The 16,598-nt window shown below is 48.1% G+C and overlaps 1 protein-coding gene across 1 annotated transcript in view; it reads left to right on the forward strand.

The window, feature by feature from the left end:
• The first annotated feature begins 611 nt into the window (after window positions 1-611).
• Window positions 612-16,598, forward strand: part of LOC140728034 (lysosome membrane protein 2-like) — a 251,613-nt gene continuing 235,626 nt past the window's right edge. Inside the window, exons 1-2 of the mRNA XM_073046149.1 lie at window positions 612-913; window positions 3,193-3,350. Coding sequence (XP_072902250.1) covers window positions 791-913; window positions 3,193-3,350 — 281 coding nt within the window. The 5' untranslated portion in view covers window positions 612-790. The remainder of the gene's footprint in view (window positions 914-3,192; window positions 3,351-16,598) is intronic.

A 16,598-nucleotide genomic window follows, 5' to 3' on the forward strand; every position in this document is an offset into this window, starting at 1 on the left:
ACACTGAGTGTGTTTTTTCAGGCTCCTGTACCTCCTCCTTGATGGTAGCGATGAGAAGAGTGCATGTCCTGGGTGATGGGGTCTTTAATGATGGATGCCTTTAGAAGGTGTTCTCAATGCTGGGAAGGCTCCATGATGGAGCTGACTGAGTTTTCAACTTTCTGCAGCTTTTTCCAATCCTGTGCAATGACCCATACCAGGACTGAAGAGATTTGTTGCTAGAATGATTTTCCTTGGTCATGGACATTTAGAAACAAGGGCCACAGCCTAAGGAAATGGGGTCTGCGATGAGGAGGAATTTCATCACCAGATGCAGGTAAATCTGTGGAATTCTCCACCACAAATATTGAAAGAAGGATATAATTATGTTACAGAAAGCTTAAGGATTAAGTGGTTTGAGAAAAAGATAAGCATGAACACAGGTAGTCTAGAAGGGCTGAATAGCTTGGCCCTGCTCTCAATTTCTAGGCTTGTGTAACTAAGAGTTGAATATCCTCATGGCTTAAATGTGATTAAATCAATGGGAGATTTGAACATTGTGTGTCTATGTACATTGACCTTTGGAGCTGATAATATTTGCCTACAACTGGACTTTGATCCACCAGCAGCATTTAGGGAACCAGCTTGACTTTGTGTTGAGAAGATCCGAAAAGTTGTAGTGCACAAAGTGCTCCTTTAGCTGGTGGATCTGTTCCCTCAGAAAGTGAATATGCTTCATGTAACCAATTAATTAGCCAGCTGAAGTGTCTCATTATTCTTATTTTACTGATTTTCATTATTTGTGGAAATTATGACTCGCTTACGGAACAAAGTTGCGGTTATGAGTGCCTTTGCTTTAGGCTGCCTCATTACATTCATTGTGTTGACTGTTAATGATGTTCTTAAGAACGTAGTGGAAGACCACATCAAAGAGGTAAGAATCAGCAGAATAGATTATGGACTTCTTACAATATTTATGCAAAGTTAGTTTACATAAATCAACATAGAATTGAGAATATGTTTAACATGTATGTTGGTCCAGTGTTACCCTGTCTGTCAAAATGGATTTAAGATCATCAGACCATAAGACATAGGAAAATGGTCCAATTCTGCTGTTATGTCTTATGGTCTAACCTGTCCACACTGAATAAGATGTCTATCTCAGTTAGTCCATTTTTCCTCTGTTTGCCTCTGATTTGGGCTCTAAACTTTTCCTACTCATCTACTTGTTCAAATAACTTGAGAAATATTTTACACTCCAGAGGAATGTGAATGCCATTTTATCAGCACTAGTTTCCTTGACTCCTATGTCTTGGCTCTAGTGCTCATCAGATAGAACGTAGAACATAGAAATCTACAGCACATCACAATTTGTTCAATGGCCTAATCTTATGTCACAGGATGTAATCTGAATTTAGCAGTAGCTGTTATTACAAAATGCTTAAATGTGTGATTTTGTGGTTTTAATTTGCGAAGTAATTCCTACACTGACATTATTCCCCAAAGCTCCTGAATTACTACTAATCAAAATCCCAAAGTGGCTGTCAAATTGCACTCTGGGAGTTCCCAGCCTTGCCACCGGTAACCTTGTCCCACATATATAAAACAATGCAGCCCCAAATTTTTCGAAGTTTATTGTCATATATGCATGGGTGCAAGGTAAAACTTAATTGCAGCAGCATCACATAACACATAGCATCAGACACAACATTCACAACAAAAACGTCAATTAAACAGACTAGATACAATCTATACAGGTAGGTTGAAGGGTGTATAGGCTTTTGTATGCCACCTGCCAAATGGTAGCTGTAAGATGTGATGGCTTGGATGGTGAAGGTCTTTGATGATAGAAGTTCTTAATTGTATCATCATGATATTTTATTATCACTAATCTTTTCTAAACTTGGTATGTTGAATATTCTGAGCAGAGGCTATCAAAAAGGTTGGAGTAAGGTAATATGTTCAGGGTAGGAATGTTTAGCTTAAAATCAGCAAGTTGATCCTCTCTGCTACCTGTTGTAGGCCTGGTCCAACATACCTTTTCTTTAATATTGTCAGGAAACTCAGATGTATAGCAAGTGATCCATCCAATATTGGCTGATTTGCATTATGCCCAAGGCTTTTCAAGTGCGGATGGCTTTGGGTGGTGGGAAGGGATTGATATAGTTGCAGGCATGTTATAGAGTCGTAGAGAGATACCACCAAGTCCACACCAACCATCAACCACCCACACATTAATCACACTTTTATTAGTTCCATATTGCCATCAACTACCCTCCCCCCAGACTCTACCACACACCCACAGTCTCAGGGCAATTTACCCAAGCTAGGTAACCTTCAATCTGCCCACTTTTGGGACGTGGGAGGAAATCAGAGCACCTGGAGGATTCTCACTTCATCACAGGAAAAATGTGCAAAGCTGTGCAACCCTAACCACACTTAAATAACCATATAACAATTACAGCACAGAAACAGGCCATCTCGACCCTTCTAGTCCGTGCCGAATGCTTACTCTCACCTAGTCCCACCTACCTGCACTCAGCCCATAACCCTCCATTCCTTATAGATGTAACACTTGCACAACTATCGAATTGTCTCTGATTTTGCTTATTTTCTGACTGAAATCTTGTTTTGGCACAGTGACTTTTTACTGACGTATATAATTTATGTTCTGTGTGATGTCTGAACATACTTGCTGCAAGCAAGGTTTTCATTGTACCTGCAGCTCACAGTACTTGTGGACATGGCAATAAACTCCTTGACCTGACTGAACTCGTTACAAACACCATCAGAAGTCAGACTGAACATGCTGTGAGACAGTAGCTCTGTTAGGTGTACTGATGTGCTACCGAGGGATAACACCCTTAACAAAACTCCATTTACAGTCATGAAATTTCACTCAACCAGATGAGTGGGTAGAATTTTGCATTAAGAGCCATAGCTGGTCAGCTTGATTGATGGTCACAGTTATTCAGTTTAGTGTAGTTTTTATGGATGGCCCCTGATGCATGAATGAATGGTACAATTGGGAACAGTTGATGAGATTGATAATGGTGTTTAGACTGGCACATGAATGGGCAAAAAGTGGAGGGATATTGATCGTGTGCAGACAGAAGGAATTTAGATTCATTTGCATGATGTTCGGCACAGATATTGTGAACTGAAGGGTCTATTCCTATTCCGTGTCCCATATTTCTCATCCTGTCTCTACAGCATATGAAACTGAAGCTGAACAGCGAGGCATATAAGAACTGGAAGGACCCTCCTGTTCCCGTCTACATGCAGATCTTCTTCTTCCATATTGAAAACCCAGAAGAAATACTTAAGGGCAACCAGCCCATGGTGAGGGAAGTCGGGCCCTACACATACATGTAAGACCAGTTTTTCTTAAAACTGCTAACTATCTAAATTAAATACAGGAACTATTGTAAACCCTCAGCAGTCAGACAGTATCAGTGGGGAAAGGACCTACTACCCTTTATAGAAGTGGGCAAGGGAGAGAAGGGGAGGAACAAGTTAATTTCCCAGTGGAGAGGAGTGTGTAGAACAAGGGAAATCTGTAATAGGATGAGTTGAGATGGTTTTATGATAGTAATAACCAGCACATTCAGCTTTTGGTCTGTGTGATGACTTGCCTAATAGGCCAAATATGTGAGGTTGCTAAGAAAATGAAGTTAATGTTGATATGAAGACAGAAACAGGCCCTTCCTTCCACAATGCCCATGCCCACCTTCTGCCTGTCTATACTAATTGCATTTGTCTGCTCTAGGAGCCTTTGTCTCATCGAAACTGATGCCCTTTTGATTTTGATACAGGGAAAATTATTCTGACTATCCGTCTGTCTGCACCTCTCATGTTGCTGAAAAACAAATCCATCTTAGTTAATCTCCACGCGCCCCCCCCCAGCTAAAGCCCTCCAATTCAGCAACATCAGGATGAATCTCCTTTGCACTCTCTCCAGTGCAGCCATACACATCCTATAGTGTGACAACCAGAACTATATAACATATAACAATTACAGCACGGAAACATGTCACCTCGACCCTTCTAGTCCGTGCCGAATGCTTACTCTCACCTAGTCCCACCTATCTGCACTCAACCCATAACCCTCCATTCCTTTCGTGTCCATATACCTATCCAATTTTTTTTTTAATGACAAAATCAAACCTGCCTCTGCCACTTCTACCGGAAGCTCGTTCCACACAGCTACCATGCTCTGAGTAAAGAAGTTCCCCCTCGTGTTACCCCTAAACTTTTACCCCTTAACTCTCAACTCATGGCCTCTTGTTTGAATCTCTCCTACTCTCAATGGAAAAAGCCTATCCACGTCAACTCTATCCCCCCTCATAATTTTAAATACCTCTATCAAGTCCCCCCTCAACCTTCTACACTCCAAAGAATAAAGACCTAACTTGTTCAACCTTTCTCTGTAACTTAGGTGCTGAAATCCAGGTAACATTCTAGTAAATCTCCTCTGTACTCTCTCTATTTTGTTGACATCTTTCCTATAATTCGGTGACCACAACTTACACAATACTCCAAATTTGGGCTCACCAATGCCTTGTACAATTTTAACATTACACCTCAACTCCTATACTTAATGCTCTGATTTATAAAGGCCAGCATACCAAAAGCTTTCTTCATCACCCTATCCACATGAGATTCCACCTTCAGGGAACTATGCACCATTATTCCTAGATCACTCTGTTCTACTGCATTCCTCAATGCCCTACCATTTACCATGTACGTCCTATTTGGATTATTCCTACCAAAATGTAGCACCTCACACATCTGCCATCTTTCAGCCCCTTTTTTAACTGGCCTAAATCTCTCTGCAAACTTTGAAAACCTACTTCATTATCCACAACGCCACTTATCTTAGTATCATCTGCATTATTATTAATCCAATTTACCACCGCATCATCCAGATCATTAATGTATATGACAAACAACATTGGACACAGCACAGATCCCTGAGGCACACCACTAGACACCGGCCTCCAACCTGACAAACAGTTATCCACCACTACTCTCTGGCATCTCCCATCCAGCCACTGTTGAATCCATTTTACTACTTCAATATTAATACCTAACGATTGAACCTTCCTAACTAACCTTCCGTGTGGAACTTTGTCAAAGGCCTTACTGAAGTCCACATAGACAACATCCACTGCTTTACCCTCGTCAACTTTCCTCGTAACCTCTTCAAAAAATTCAATAAGATTTGTCAAACATGACCTTCCCTGCACAAATCCATGTTGACTGTTCCTAATCAGACCTTGTCTATCCAGATAATTATATATACCATCTCTAAGAATGCTTTCCATTAATTTACCCACCACTGATGTCAATCTTATAGGCTTATAATTGCTAGGTTTACTCTTAGAACCCTTTTTAAACAATGGAACCTCATGAGCAATACGCCAATCCTCCGGCACCATCCCTGTTTCTAATGATATTTGAAATATTTCTGTCAGAGCCCCTGCTATTTCTACACCAACTTCCCTCAAGGTCCTAGGGAACATCCTGTCAGGGCCTGGAGATTTATCCACTTTTATATTCTTTAAAAGCACCAGTACTTCCTCTTCTTTAATCGTCATAGTTTCCATAACTTACCTACTTGTTTCCCTTACCTTACATAATTCAATATCCTTCTCCTTAGTGAATACCGAAGAAAAGAAATTGTTCAAAATCTCCCCCGTCTCTTTCGGCTCCACACATAGCTGTCCACTTTGATTCTCTAAGGGACCAATTTTATCCCTCACTATCCTTTTGCTATTAATATAACTGTAGAAACCCTTTGGATTTATTTTCACCTCATTTGCCAAAGCAACCTCGTATCTTCTTTTAGCTTTTCTAGTTTCTTTCTTAAGATTCTTTTTACATTCTTTATATTCCTCAACCACCTCATTTACTACACAGGTGTGCTTTAACTATTATTTTGTAAAGTTCCCTACTCTTATATTCTATGCCCTAACATATGATGGCAAAAATGCCATTTCCCTTCATCACCTATCCACCTGTGTTTTCCTAGTGACCCACTGTATCCATATACCTATGGACCTATTTCCATCCATGAACCCATCCAAATATCCTTCGAAGGTCACAATTGTAACGATATACAGCTAACTGCGCCAGCTTCTGGCTCTAACTCTCTGGAATATGGATGGCTGGCATGGCCCCTTTAACAATTCAAGACCGTCCTGCTAATTAACAATTGTGTTTTAGGTGGCAAGAATTGAGTATTAAAGTAAGCCTGACTGAGTTTTGGTGTTCAATTGTAACCCAACTATAGATATTGTCTCTAGTTTCTAGTTACAATGCCCAACTAGAGATATCGTCTCTTGTCTCTAGTTTCTAGTTACAATACTCAACTAGAGATATTGTCCCTCGTCTCTAATCTCTAGTTACAATACCCAACTGGAGATATCGTCTTGCATTTTGTTTTTGCTCAGTTCTCGTTCCAGCTTTATCCCATGTCTTGATTCTAGGCTTGGATACGCCACCACCTGGGTCCAAACCATCCTCGTCAAGGTCTCTTGTCACAATATGATTGAGCCAACATGGACCCAGTGGGGTATCAGAGTCTTTTGGTTGCTGTGGCCAGCTACAGCGAAGGGTTTCTAGACAGAACCTGGAGATACATGATCTCTAGGCTGCCATCCACCAGCATTTGCAATAAGGATGCCAGAGTCACTCAGGTGAGGGCTGTGGAACCAGTACATCTTCCAACACTGGAGAGATTTGACAGTGACCTGGGTTCATGCCACAGCTTCAGATCTCTCTCAATTCTCATTGCTATTCGATCTCCAGCCACCCTGGTTCCTTTCGGAGCACGGAAAAGTGGCCTTCATGATCTCTCTTCTAACCGGACAGCCATTGCCTGAGCCACCATGTGAGGTTGGAGCTAGCCTGAGCCTGACCTTAATCCGTTGCAGTTCCACACCCCAATCTCGGACCATAACCAGCCTGTCTCCGGCAGGCTCTGTTCAGCCAATGCAGATGGGCTGCACAAGGCATCAGAATCTCAGAAACACATTACTGCATTACTGCAGGCAAGCAGGTCACCTGCAGGCTGAATGTCCGAAGCTGCAGCCACCTGGAGAATGGCTAAGGCCATCCAGTATCAGAAGAACTGTGATGGCAATAGCCACTACTCCCAATCGCACGGATTCTAGTTTCATGCTGAAGGCAGAGTTCACCTGGGGTAGGAACTCAAGGCTGGTGAAGACTTCTGTGGACTCTGGAGCAGTGGACAATTTTCTGGACTTACGAATTGCCCGTTGATTCGATATACCACTGTAAGAGTTGAGTCAGCCCAAGCCCACAACTGTCTGGAATGCTGACCACTAGGTTCCAGGCAGATCCACTAACAGACTGTGGTGTTGCAGAGGAGGATTAAAGATCATGTAGAAAACATTAGTTTCTACATTATTGACTCTCCACTCATACCCTGATCCTAGGGTACCCTTGGCTCTCACAGCATAACCCATCTGTGGACTGGAGGGAGGGGAGAATCATTGCTTGGTCCAGTCATTGTAAGAGGATGTGTTTGCAGTGTGGTGTATGACCCACATACTCTCCGGAGACCAACAACCAGCAAGAGGACAGACTTAAGTGCGAAGTTACCCAAAGCCACCAGGTCACATCTAAAGGGAGGACTCCTAAACGTTGACCCTTGGAGCCTGTTCCTGTGACGATGACCCCTGGAGCCTGTTCCTGTGATGATAACCCTTGGAGCCTGTTCCTGGGACACGGACCCTTGGAATCTGTTTCCTGGGACACGGACCCTTGGAATCTGTTTCCTGGGACACGGAACCTTGGAGCCTGTTCCCTGAGGCAGACCCTTGGAGTCTGTTCCTGGGACACGGACCCTTGGAATCTGTTTCCTGGGACACGGACCCTTGGAGCCTGTTCCCTGAGGCAGACCCTTGGAGCCTGTTTCCGTGACGCTGACCCTTGGAGTCTGTTCCTGAGACATGGACCCTTGGAGCCTGTTTCCTGGGACACGGACCCTTGGAACCTGTTTCCTGAGGTAGACCCTTGGAGCCTGTTTCCTGGGACACGGACCCTTGGAGCCTGTTCCCGGGGCAGACCCTTGGAGCCTGTTTCCTGGGACACAGACCCTTGGAGCCTGTTCCTGGGACACGGACCCTTGGAACCTGTTTCCTGGGACACGGACCCTTGGAGCCTGCTTCCTGAGGTAGACCCTTGGAGCCTGTTTCCTGGGACACGGACCCTTGGAGCCTGTTTCATAAGGTAGACCCTTGGAGCCTGTTTCCTGGGACACGGACCCTTGGAACCTGTTCCCTGAGGTAGACCCTTGGAGCCTGTTCCTGGGATGCGGACCCTTGGAGCCTGTTCCCTGAGGTAGACACTTGGAGCCTGTTTCCTGGGACACGGACCCTTGGAGCCTGTTCCCTGAGGTAGACGCTTGGAGCCTGTTTCCTGGGACACGGACCCTTGGAGCCTGTTCCCTGAGGTAGACACTTGGAGCCTGTTTCCTGGGACACGGACCCTTGGAGCCTGTTCCCGGGGCAGACCCTTGGAGCCTGTTTCCTGGGACACGGACCCTTGGAACCTGTTTCCTGGGACACGGACCCTTGGAGCCTGTTCCCTGAGGTAGACACTTGGAGCCTGTTTCCTGGGACATGGACCCTTGGAACCTGTTCCCTGAGGTAGACCCTTGGAACCTGTTTCCTGGGACACGGACCCTTGGAACCTGTTTCCTGGGACACGGACCCTTGGAACCTGTTCCCTGAGGTAGACCCTTGGAGCCTGTTTCCTGGGACACGGACCCTTGGAGCCTGTTCCCGGGGCAGACCCTTGGAGCCTGTTTCCTGGGACACGGACCCTTGGAACCTGTTCCCTGAGGTAGACCCTTGGAGCCTGTTTCCTGGGACACGGACCCTTGGAGCCTGTTCCCGGGGCAGACCCTTGGAGCCTGTTTCCTGGGACATGGACCCTTGGAGCCTGTTCCTGGGATACGGACCCTTGGAGCCTGTTCCCTGAGGTAGACCCTTGGAACCTGTTTCCTGGGACACGGACCCTTGGAACCTGTTCCCGGGACACGGACCCTTGGAGCCTGTTCCTGGGTCACGGACCCTTGGAGCCTGTTTCCTGAGGCAGACCCTTGGAGCCAGTTCCTGGGACGCGGACCCTTGGAGCCTGTTCCTGGGACGCGGACCCTTAGAGCCTGTTCTCTGAGGTAGACCCTTGGAACCTGTTCCTGGGACATGGACCCTTGGAACCTGTTCCCTGAGGTAGACCCTTGGAACCTGTTTCCTGGGACACGGACCCTTGGAACCTGTTCCCTGAGGTAGACCCTTGGAGCCTGTTTCCTGGGACACGGACCCTTGGAACCTGTTCCCTGAGGTAGACCCTTGGAGCCTGTTTCCTGAGACATGGACCCTTGGAGCCTGTTTCCTGAGACACGGACCCTTGGAGCCTGTTTCCTGAGGTAGACCCTTGCAGCCTGTTCCTGGGATGCGGACCCTTGGAGCCTGTTCCTGGGACACGGACCCTTGGAACCTGTTCCCGGGACACGGACCCTTGGAGCCTGTTCCTGGGTCACGGACCCTTGGAGCCTGTTTCCTGAGGCAGACCCTTGGAGCTTGTTTCCTGAGACACGGACCCTTGGAGCCTGTTCCTGGGACGCGGACCCTTGGAGCCTGTTTCCTGAGACACGGACCCTTGGAGCCTGTTTCCTGAGGCAGACCCTTGGAGCCTGTTTCCTGAGACATGGACCCTTGGAGCCTGTTTCCTGAGGTAGACCCTTGGAGCCTGTTTCCTGGGACACGGACCCTTGGAGCCTGTTCCCGGGGCAGACCCTTGGAGCCTGTTTCCTGGGACACAGACCCTTGGAGCCTGTTCCTGGGACACGGACCCTTGGAACCTGTTTCCTGGGACACGGACCCTTGGAGCCTGCTTCCTGAGGTAGACCCTTGGAGCCTGTTTCCTGGGACACGGACCCTTGGAGCCTGTTTCATAAGGTAGACCCTTGGAGCCTGTTTCCTGGGACACGGACCCTTGGAACCTGTTCCCTGAGGTAGACCCTTGGAGCCTGTTCCTGGGATGCGGACCCTTGGAGCCTGTTCCCTGAGGTAGACACTTGGAGCCTGTTTCCTGGGACACGGACCCTTGGAGCCTGTTCCCTGAGGTAGACGCTTGGAGCCTGTTTCCTGGGACACGGACCCTTGGAGCCTGTTCCCTGAGGTAGACACTTGGAGCCTGTTTCCTGGGACACGGACCCTTGGAGCCTGTTCCCGGGGCAGACCCTTGGAGCCTGTTTCCTGGGACACGGACCCTTGGAACCTGTTTCCTGGGACACGGACCCTTGGAGCCTGTTCCCTGAGGTAGACACTTGGAGCCTGTTTCCTGGGACATGGACCCTTGGAACCTGTTCCCTGAGGTAGACCCTTGGAACCTGTTTCCTGGGACACGGACCCTTGGAACCTGTTTCCTGGGACACGGACCCTTGGAACCTGTTCCCTGAGGTAGACCCTTGGAGCCTGTTTCCTGGGACACGGACCCTTGGAGCCTGTTCCCGGGGCAGACCCTTGGAGCCTGTTTCCTGGGACACGGACCCTTGGAACCTGTTCCCTGAGGTAGACCCTTGGAGCCTGTTTCCTGGGACACGGACCCTTGGAGCCTGTTCCCGGGGCAGACCCTTGGAGCCTGTTTCCTGGGACATGGACCCTTGGAGCCTGTTCCTGGGATACGGACCCTTGGAGCCTGTTCCCTGAGGTAGACCCTTGGAACCTGTTTCCTGGGACACGGACCCTTGGAACCTGTTCCCGGGACACGGACCCTTGGAGCCTGTTCCTGGGTCACGGACCCTTGGAGCCTGTTTCCTGAGGCAGACCCTTGGAGCCAGTTCCTGGGACGCGGACCCTTGGAGCCTGTTCCTGGGACGCGGACCCTTAGAGCCTGTTCTCTGAGGTAGACCCTTGGAACCTGTTCCTGGGACATGGACCCTTGGAACCTGTTCCCTGAGGTAGACCCTTGGAACCTGTTTCCTGGGACACGGACCCTTGGAACCTGTTCCCTGAGGTAGACCCTTGGAGCCTGTTTCCTGGGACACGGACCCTTGGAACCTGTTCCCTGAGGTAGACCCTTGGAGCCTGTTTCCTGAGACATGGACCCTTGGAGCCTGTTTCCTGAGACACGGACCCTTGGAGCCTGTTTCCTGAGGTAGACCCTTGCAGCCTGTTCCTGGGATGCGGACCCTTGGAGCCTGTTCCTGGGACACGGACCCTTGGAACCTGTTCCCGGGACACGGACCCTTGGAGCCTGTTCCTGGGTCACGGACCCTTGGAGCCTGTTTCCTGAGTCAGACCCTTGGAGCTTGTTTCCTGAGACACGGACCCTTGGAGCCTGTTCCTGGGACGCGGACCCTTGGAGCCTGTTTCCTGAGACACGGACCCTTGGAGCCTGTTTCCTGAGGCAGACCCTTGGAGCCTGTTTCCTGAGACATGGACCCTTGGAGCCTGTTTCCTGAGGTAGACCCTTGCAGCCTGTTCCTGGGATGCGGACCCTTGGAGCCTGTTCCCTGAGGTAGACCCTTGGAACCTGTTTCCCGGGACACGGACCCTTGGAACCTGTTCCCTGAGGTAGACCCTTGGAGCCTGTTTCCTGGGACATGGACCCTTGGAACCTGTTCCCTGAGGCAGACCCTTGGAGCCTGTTTCCTGGGACACGGACCCTTGGAGCCTGTTCCTGAGGTAGACCCTTGGAACCTGTTTCTTGGGACACGGACCCTTGGAACCTGTTCCCGGAGGTAGACCCTTGGAGCCTGTTTCCTGGGACACGGACCCTTGGAACCTGTTCCCGGGACACGGACCCTTGGAGCCTGTTCCTGGGACGCGGACCCTTGGAGCCTGTTCCTGGGACGCGGACCCTTGGAGCCTGTTCCTGGGACGCGGACCCTTAGAGCCTGTTCTCTGAGGTAGACCCTTGGAACCTGTTCCTGGGACATGGACCCTTGGAGCCTGTTCCCGTGACGTGGATCCTTCAAGGCTGTTCCCGGGGCAGACCCCTGGAGCCTGTTACTGGGATGCGGACCCTTGGTGCCTGTTTCCAAGACTCAGACCCTTGGAGCCACCCCTGCAATGGTATGCATCCAACCCTGCCACCTCTGAAACCTCGGGTGTCATCCTTGAAGGAGGGTTCAGAAGAACTTACAACAGCCAGGCCGGTCGAAGTTCCTTCCATCTACAAGAACTTGGAGGTGGTCTTCAGCAAGGGAAGAGTCTCCACATCGACCCTACAATCCTCTGCCTGACACGTCCTCCGCGTGGTCGATTATATGCGCTCTCTGGCTCAGAGAGTATATATAGGAAGGCCTGGTTATGGGATTCATTCAGCCCCATCTCACCAGCCGGCGCAGGCTTCTTCTTTACACAAAAGAAGGAGGGAGCCTTTGGACATCTATTGATTATAGAGGATTAAACCATATAATAGTCAAGAATCGTTACCCCATTCCACTCATGAATACTGCCTTTGAGATTCTCCAAGGGACAAGAGTATTCACTAAGCTAGTGTGTGTACAATCTGGTCTGTATAAGGGAAGGTGATTAGTGGAAGACTGCACTCAATGCACTGACAGGGCACTATGAGTACCTGGTTATGCCCTTCGGTCTTGCAACAGTTCCAGCAGTTTCTCAGGCCTTTAGAAACAAGGTGCTTTGGGATAGTCTCCATAAGTATGCCTTCATCTACTTGGATAATATCCTAATCTTATCAAAGTCACTGGGGGAGCATGTCATCCATGTCAGGGACATTTAAAAGAGGCTTCTTAACTATAGAATTTATGTCAAGTTGGAGAAGTCCGAATTTCACGTGATGATCATTTCATTTTTGGGTTTCACCTTCTCCAACGGCAGTCTCTAAATGGACCCTACCAAGACCTAGGCAGTCAGACACTGGCCACAACTATCCAGAGGGAAACAAGCCTGACGATTCCTGGCAGTTGCTAACTTTTACTAGAAGTTCATCAGGAGATTCAGCTCAGTGGCAGCTCCACTGATGGCTCCAGCTAAGGGATCCATGAGGCCCTTTGTCTGGACTACTGAAGCGGAGGCTGCTTTTGCAGAGCTTAAACAGCAATTTGCATCAGCTCCCATCTTGGTTTCACTGAACTGGGACCTTCCCTTCATCGTGGAGATGGATACCTCAGATATCGGATTGGGTATAGTGTTGTCTCAACAGTCATCTTCGGACAGTAAACTTCAGCTGTGTGCATTCTTCTCCAGGAGCCTATCCCCGGCATCGGGAATCGGGAGCTATTGTCAGTTGAGTTGGCACTGGAGAAATGGTGTCACTGGCTTGAGGGGGCCAAGAACCCTTGTTGTCTGGACAGACCACAAGAACCTGGTTTATATTCAGGAGGCCAAGAGACTGAATTCCAGGCAGGCCAGGTTGGTCTCTTTTCTTCAACTGTTTAACTTTGACCTAACCTATCGACTGGGGTCAAAGAATCGAAAACCAGATGCTTTGTCTCATCGGTTCAATGAACCCAAAGGAGAGGAGCAACTTGCCACCATTTCCTCAAGCAAAGATGATAGTGCCAATCGTTGGGGAAATGACAAGCTTGTTCACAAAGCCGGGGCACAAGGGGAGACCCCTAAAGGACAGTCCTATGGACTGTCTGTCCCAGTCTCTGTCAGGTCACAGGTACTCCAGTGGGGATGTTCCTTGAGAATGACCACTCACACATAGATTGCCAGGACCCCGCATTCATCAAGAGAAGGTATTGGTGACCCAGAATGGTGAAAGAGGTTCGACAATACATGCAGGCATACAAGGTGTGTACCCAGAACAAGGAGTCCCATACCCAACCCCAAGGGCTTGACCATCCCCTACCTGTACCAGACAGACCATGGGCTCACATTTCCAGGGACTTTGTCACGGGTCTTCCCCCTTCTAGGGGGAAGACCGTCATCATGGAAATTGTCGATTGATTTTCAAAGGCCTGCAGATTAATTGCCTTGGACAAGTTACCATCTGTGGCAGAGACAGCTAAAATTGTCCTTGACTAGATTTTCAGAATCCATGGTTTTCCTGTGGACATAGTTACATATCACGGTCCACAATTCGCATTACGTTTCTGGAGGGTGTTTTGCAAGCTGATAGAGGCAACAGCGAGGCTCTCCCTGGGTTTCACCTGCAGTCCAATGGCCAAATGAAGCAGGTGAACCTAAGATATGGAACATACCCTAAGATGTCTGGCCTCTGAAAAACCAGATATGTGGAGCAACCAGCTGACTTGGGCAGAGGTATCTACAACTCTTTACAACATTCAGCACATGGGATGTCTCCTTTCAAATGCCAATTTGGGTATTCTCTACCACTCTTTGCTGAGCAGGACGCCAATGTTGGGGTTCCTGCAGCTTAAGATCTCATCTGACACTGCAAGGAGAAAGGGCAAGGGAGATATTGTTAACTTCTACCTAGAAAGCTGAAATAAAGCTAACAGGAAGAGAAGACAGGCACCAGTTTGGCAGCCTGGTCAATGGGTCTGGCTGTCAACTCAGGATTTGCCTCTCTGGGTGGAGTCTAGGAAATTGGCGTCCAAGTTCATTGGGCCTTCAAGGTTCTCAGGAGAGTAAACCCATTGGATAACACCTTGCCGCTCCCCAAGACCCTCAAGATCAATCCCACTTTCCATATTTCCATGTTGAAACACGTGAGTACCAGCCCTTTAACCCCACCAGCATCAGCCCCACAGAAGATCAGATTTGTTGATGGGGAGCAGGTTTTCACTGTAAAAAGAATTTTGGTTTCATCTACTGTTCGGGGTGTTTGGCAGTTCCTCGTGAACTGGAAGGGATTCACACCTGAGGAATGGAGCTGGGTTCCCGAAAGGGACATCTTGGATCCGGCTCTCATCCATGACTATCATCATCATCTCCCTGTGCAGTCTGGAGTCAGCCATGGGGGAGAGGATCCTGTTATGACACACACTCAGTTCTCATTCCTGCTTTATAGAAACATAGAAAACCTACAGTACAATACAGGCCCTTCGTCTCACAAAGTTGTGCCGAACACCTTAGAAATTACTAGGCTTACCCATAGCCCTCTATTTTTCTAAGCTCCATGTACCTATCCAAAAGTCTCTTAAAAGACACTATTGTATCTGCCTCCACCACCGTTGCTAGCAGCCCATTCCATGCACTCACCACTCTGAGTAAAAAACTTACCTCTGACATCTCCTCTGTACCTACTCCCCAGCACCTTAAACCTGTGTCCTCTTGTGGCAACCATTTCAGTCCTGGGAAAAAGCCTCTGACTAGCCATGCTATCAGTGCCTCTCATCATCTTATACACCTCTATCAGGTCACATCTCATCTTCCTTCGCTCCAAGGAGAAAAGGCCAAGTTCACTCAACCTATTCTCATGAGGCATGCTCCCCAATCCAGGCAACGTCCTTGTAAATCTCCTCTGCACCCTTTCTATGGCTTCCACATCCTTCCTGTAGTGAGGCGACCAGAATTGAACTCCAAGTGGGGTCTGGCCAGGGTCCTATATAGCTGCCACATTACCTCTTGGCTCCTAAATTCAATTCCACAATCAATGAAGGCCAATACACCACATGCCTTCTTAACCACAGAGTCAACTTGCGCAACTGCTTTGAGCATCCTATGGACTCGGACCACAAGATCCCTCTGATCCTCCACACTGCCAAGAGTCTTACCATTAATGCTATATTCTGCCATCGTATTTGACCTAACAAAATGAACCACTTCACACTTATCTGGGTTGAACTCCATCTGCCACTTCTTAGCCTAGTGTTGCATCTTATCAATGTCCCGCTATAACCTCTGACAGTCCTCCACACTATCTACAACATCTCCAACCTTTGTGTCATCAGCAAACTTACTAACCCATCCCTCCACTTCCTCGTCCAGGTCACTTATAAAATTCACAAAGTGTAAGGGTCCCAGAACAAAGCTCTGAGGCACACCACTGGTGACCTGTTTACAACCAATTGAGGTTCTATACTGTGTCACGATTCCAGGCTCAGATACTCCAGCACTTGGGTCCAAATTATCGCTGTTAAAATAGTTGTACCTACCTCCATAATTTCCTCTGACAATTCATTCCATATACCCACAACCCGCTGTGTGAACAAGTTGCCCCTTGGGTTTCTTTCAAATTTTTACTCTCTCACCCTAAATCAATGTCCTCTAGTTTTAGACTCCCCACCCTGGGAAAACATTCTGAATAGCTTTCATCTCTCCCTGGGGATCTTACCACCCTTATGTGTTACAAGACACCTTTGCAGTAGTTACATGCCAATCAATGTCTCACTTCCTGAAGACAGTATTCTCCACATCCTTCTCCTTGGTGCCCTGACAAATGAGAAGTATTCATTTGGAGCTCCATTGTTATTCCCTGGCTCCACACATAGATTATCCCTTGAATGAAAGGTCAAAGAGGGGTGAGGAGCTTTTCTTGGGCTGGGAGGGGGGGGGGGGGGTTGGAAAGGTGGAACTCCACATCATCCTTAGATATGAACTTGACAAACTGCAGGTTTCAGTACAGGAAGAGTGAGTAGCCCTTTATCTACCAGCATAAAAGCAATGTATCAAGGCATTCTTCTGTGTTAACGATGTTCT

This window comes from Hemitrygon akajei, chromosome 5, assembly GCF_048418815.1.
Source record: "Hemitrygon akajei chromosome 5, sHemAka1.3, whole genome shotgun sequence".
Lineage (NCBI taxonomy): Eukaryota > Metazoa > Chordata > Chondrichthyes > Myliobatiformes > Dasyatidae > Hemitrygon > Hemitrygon akajei.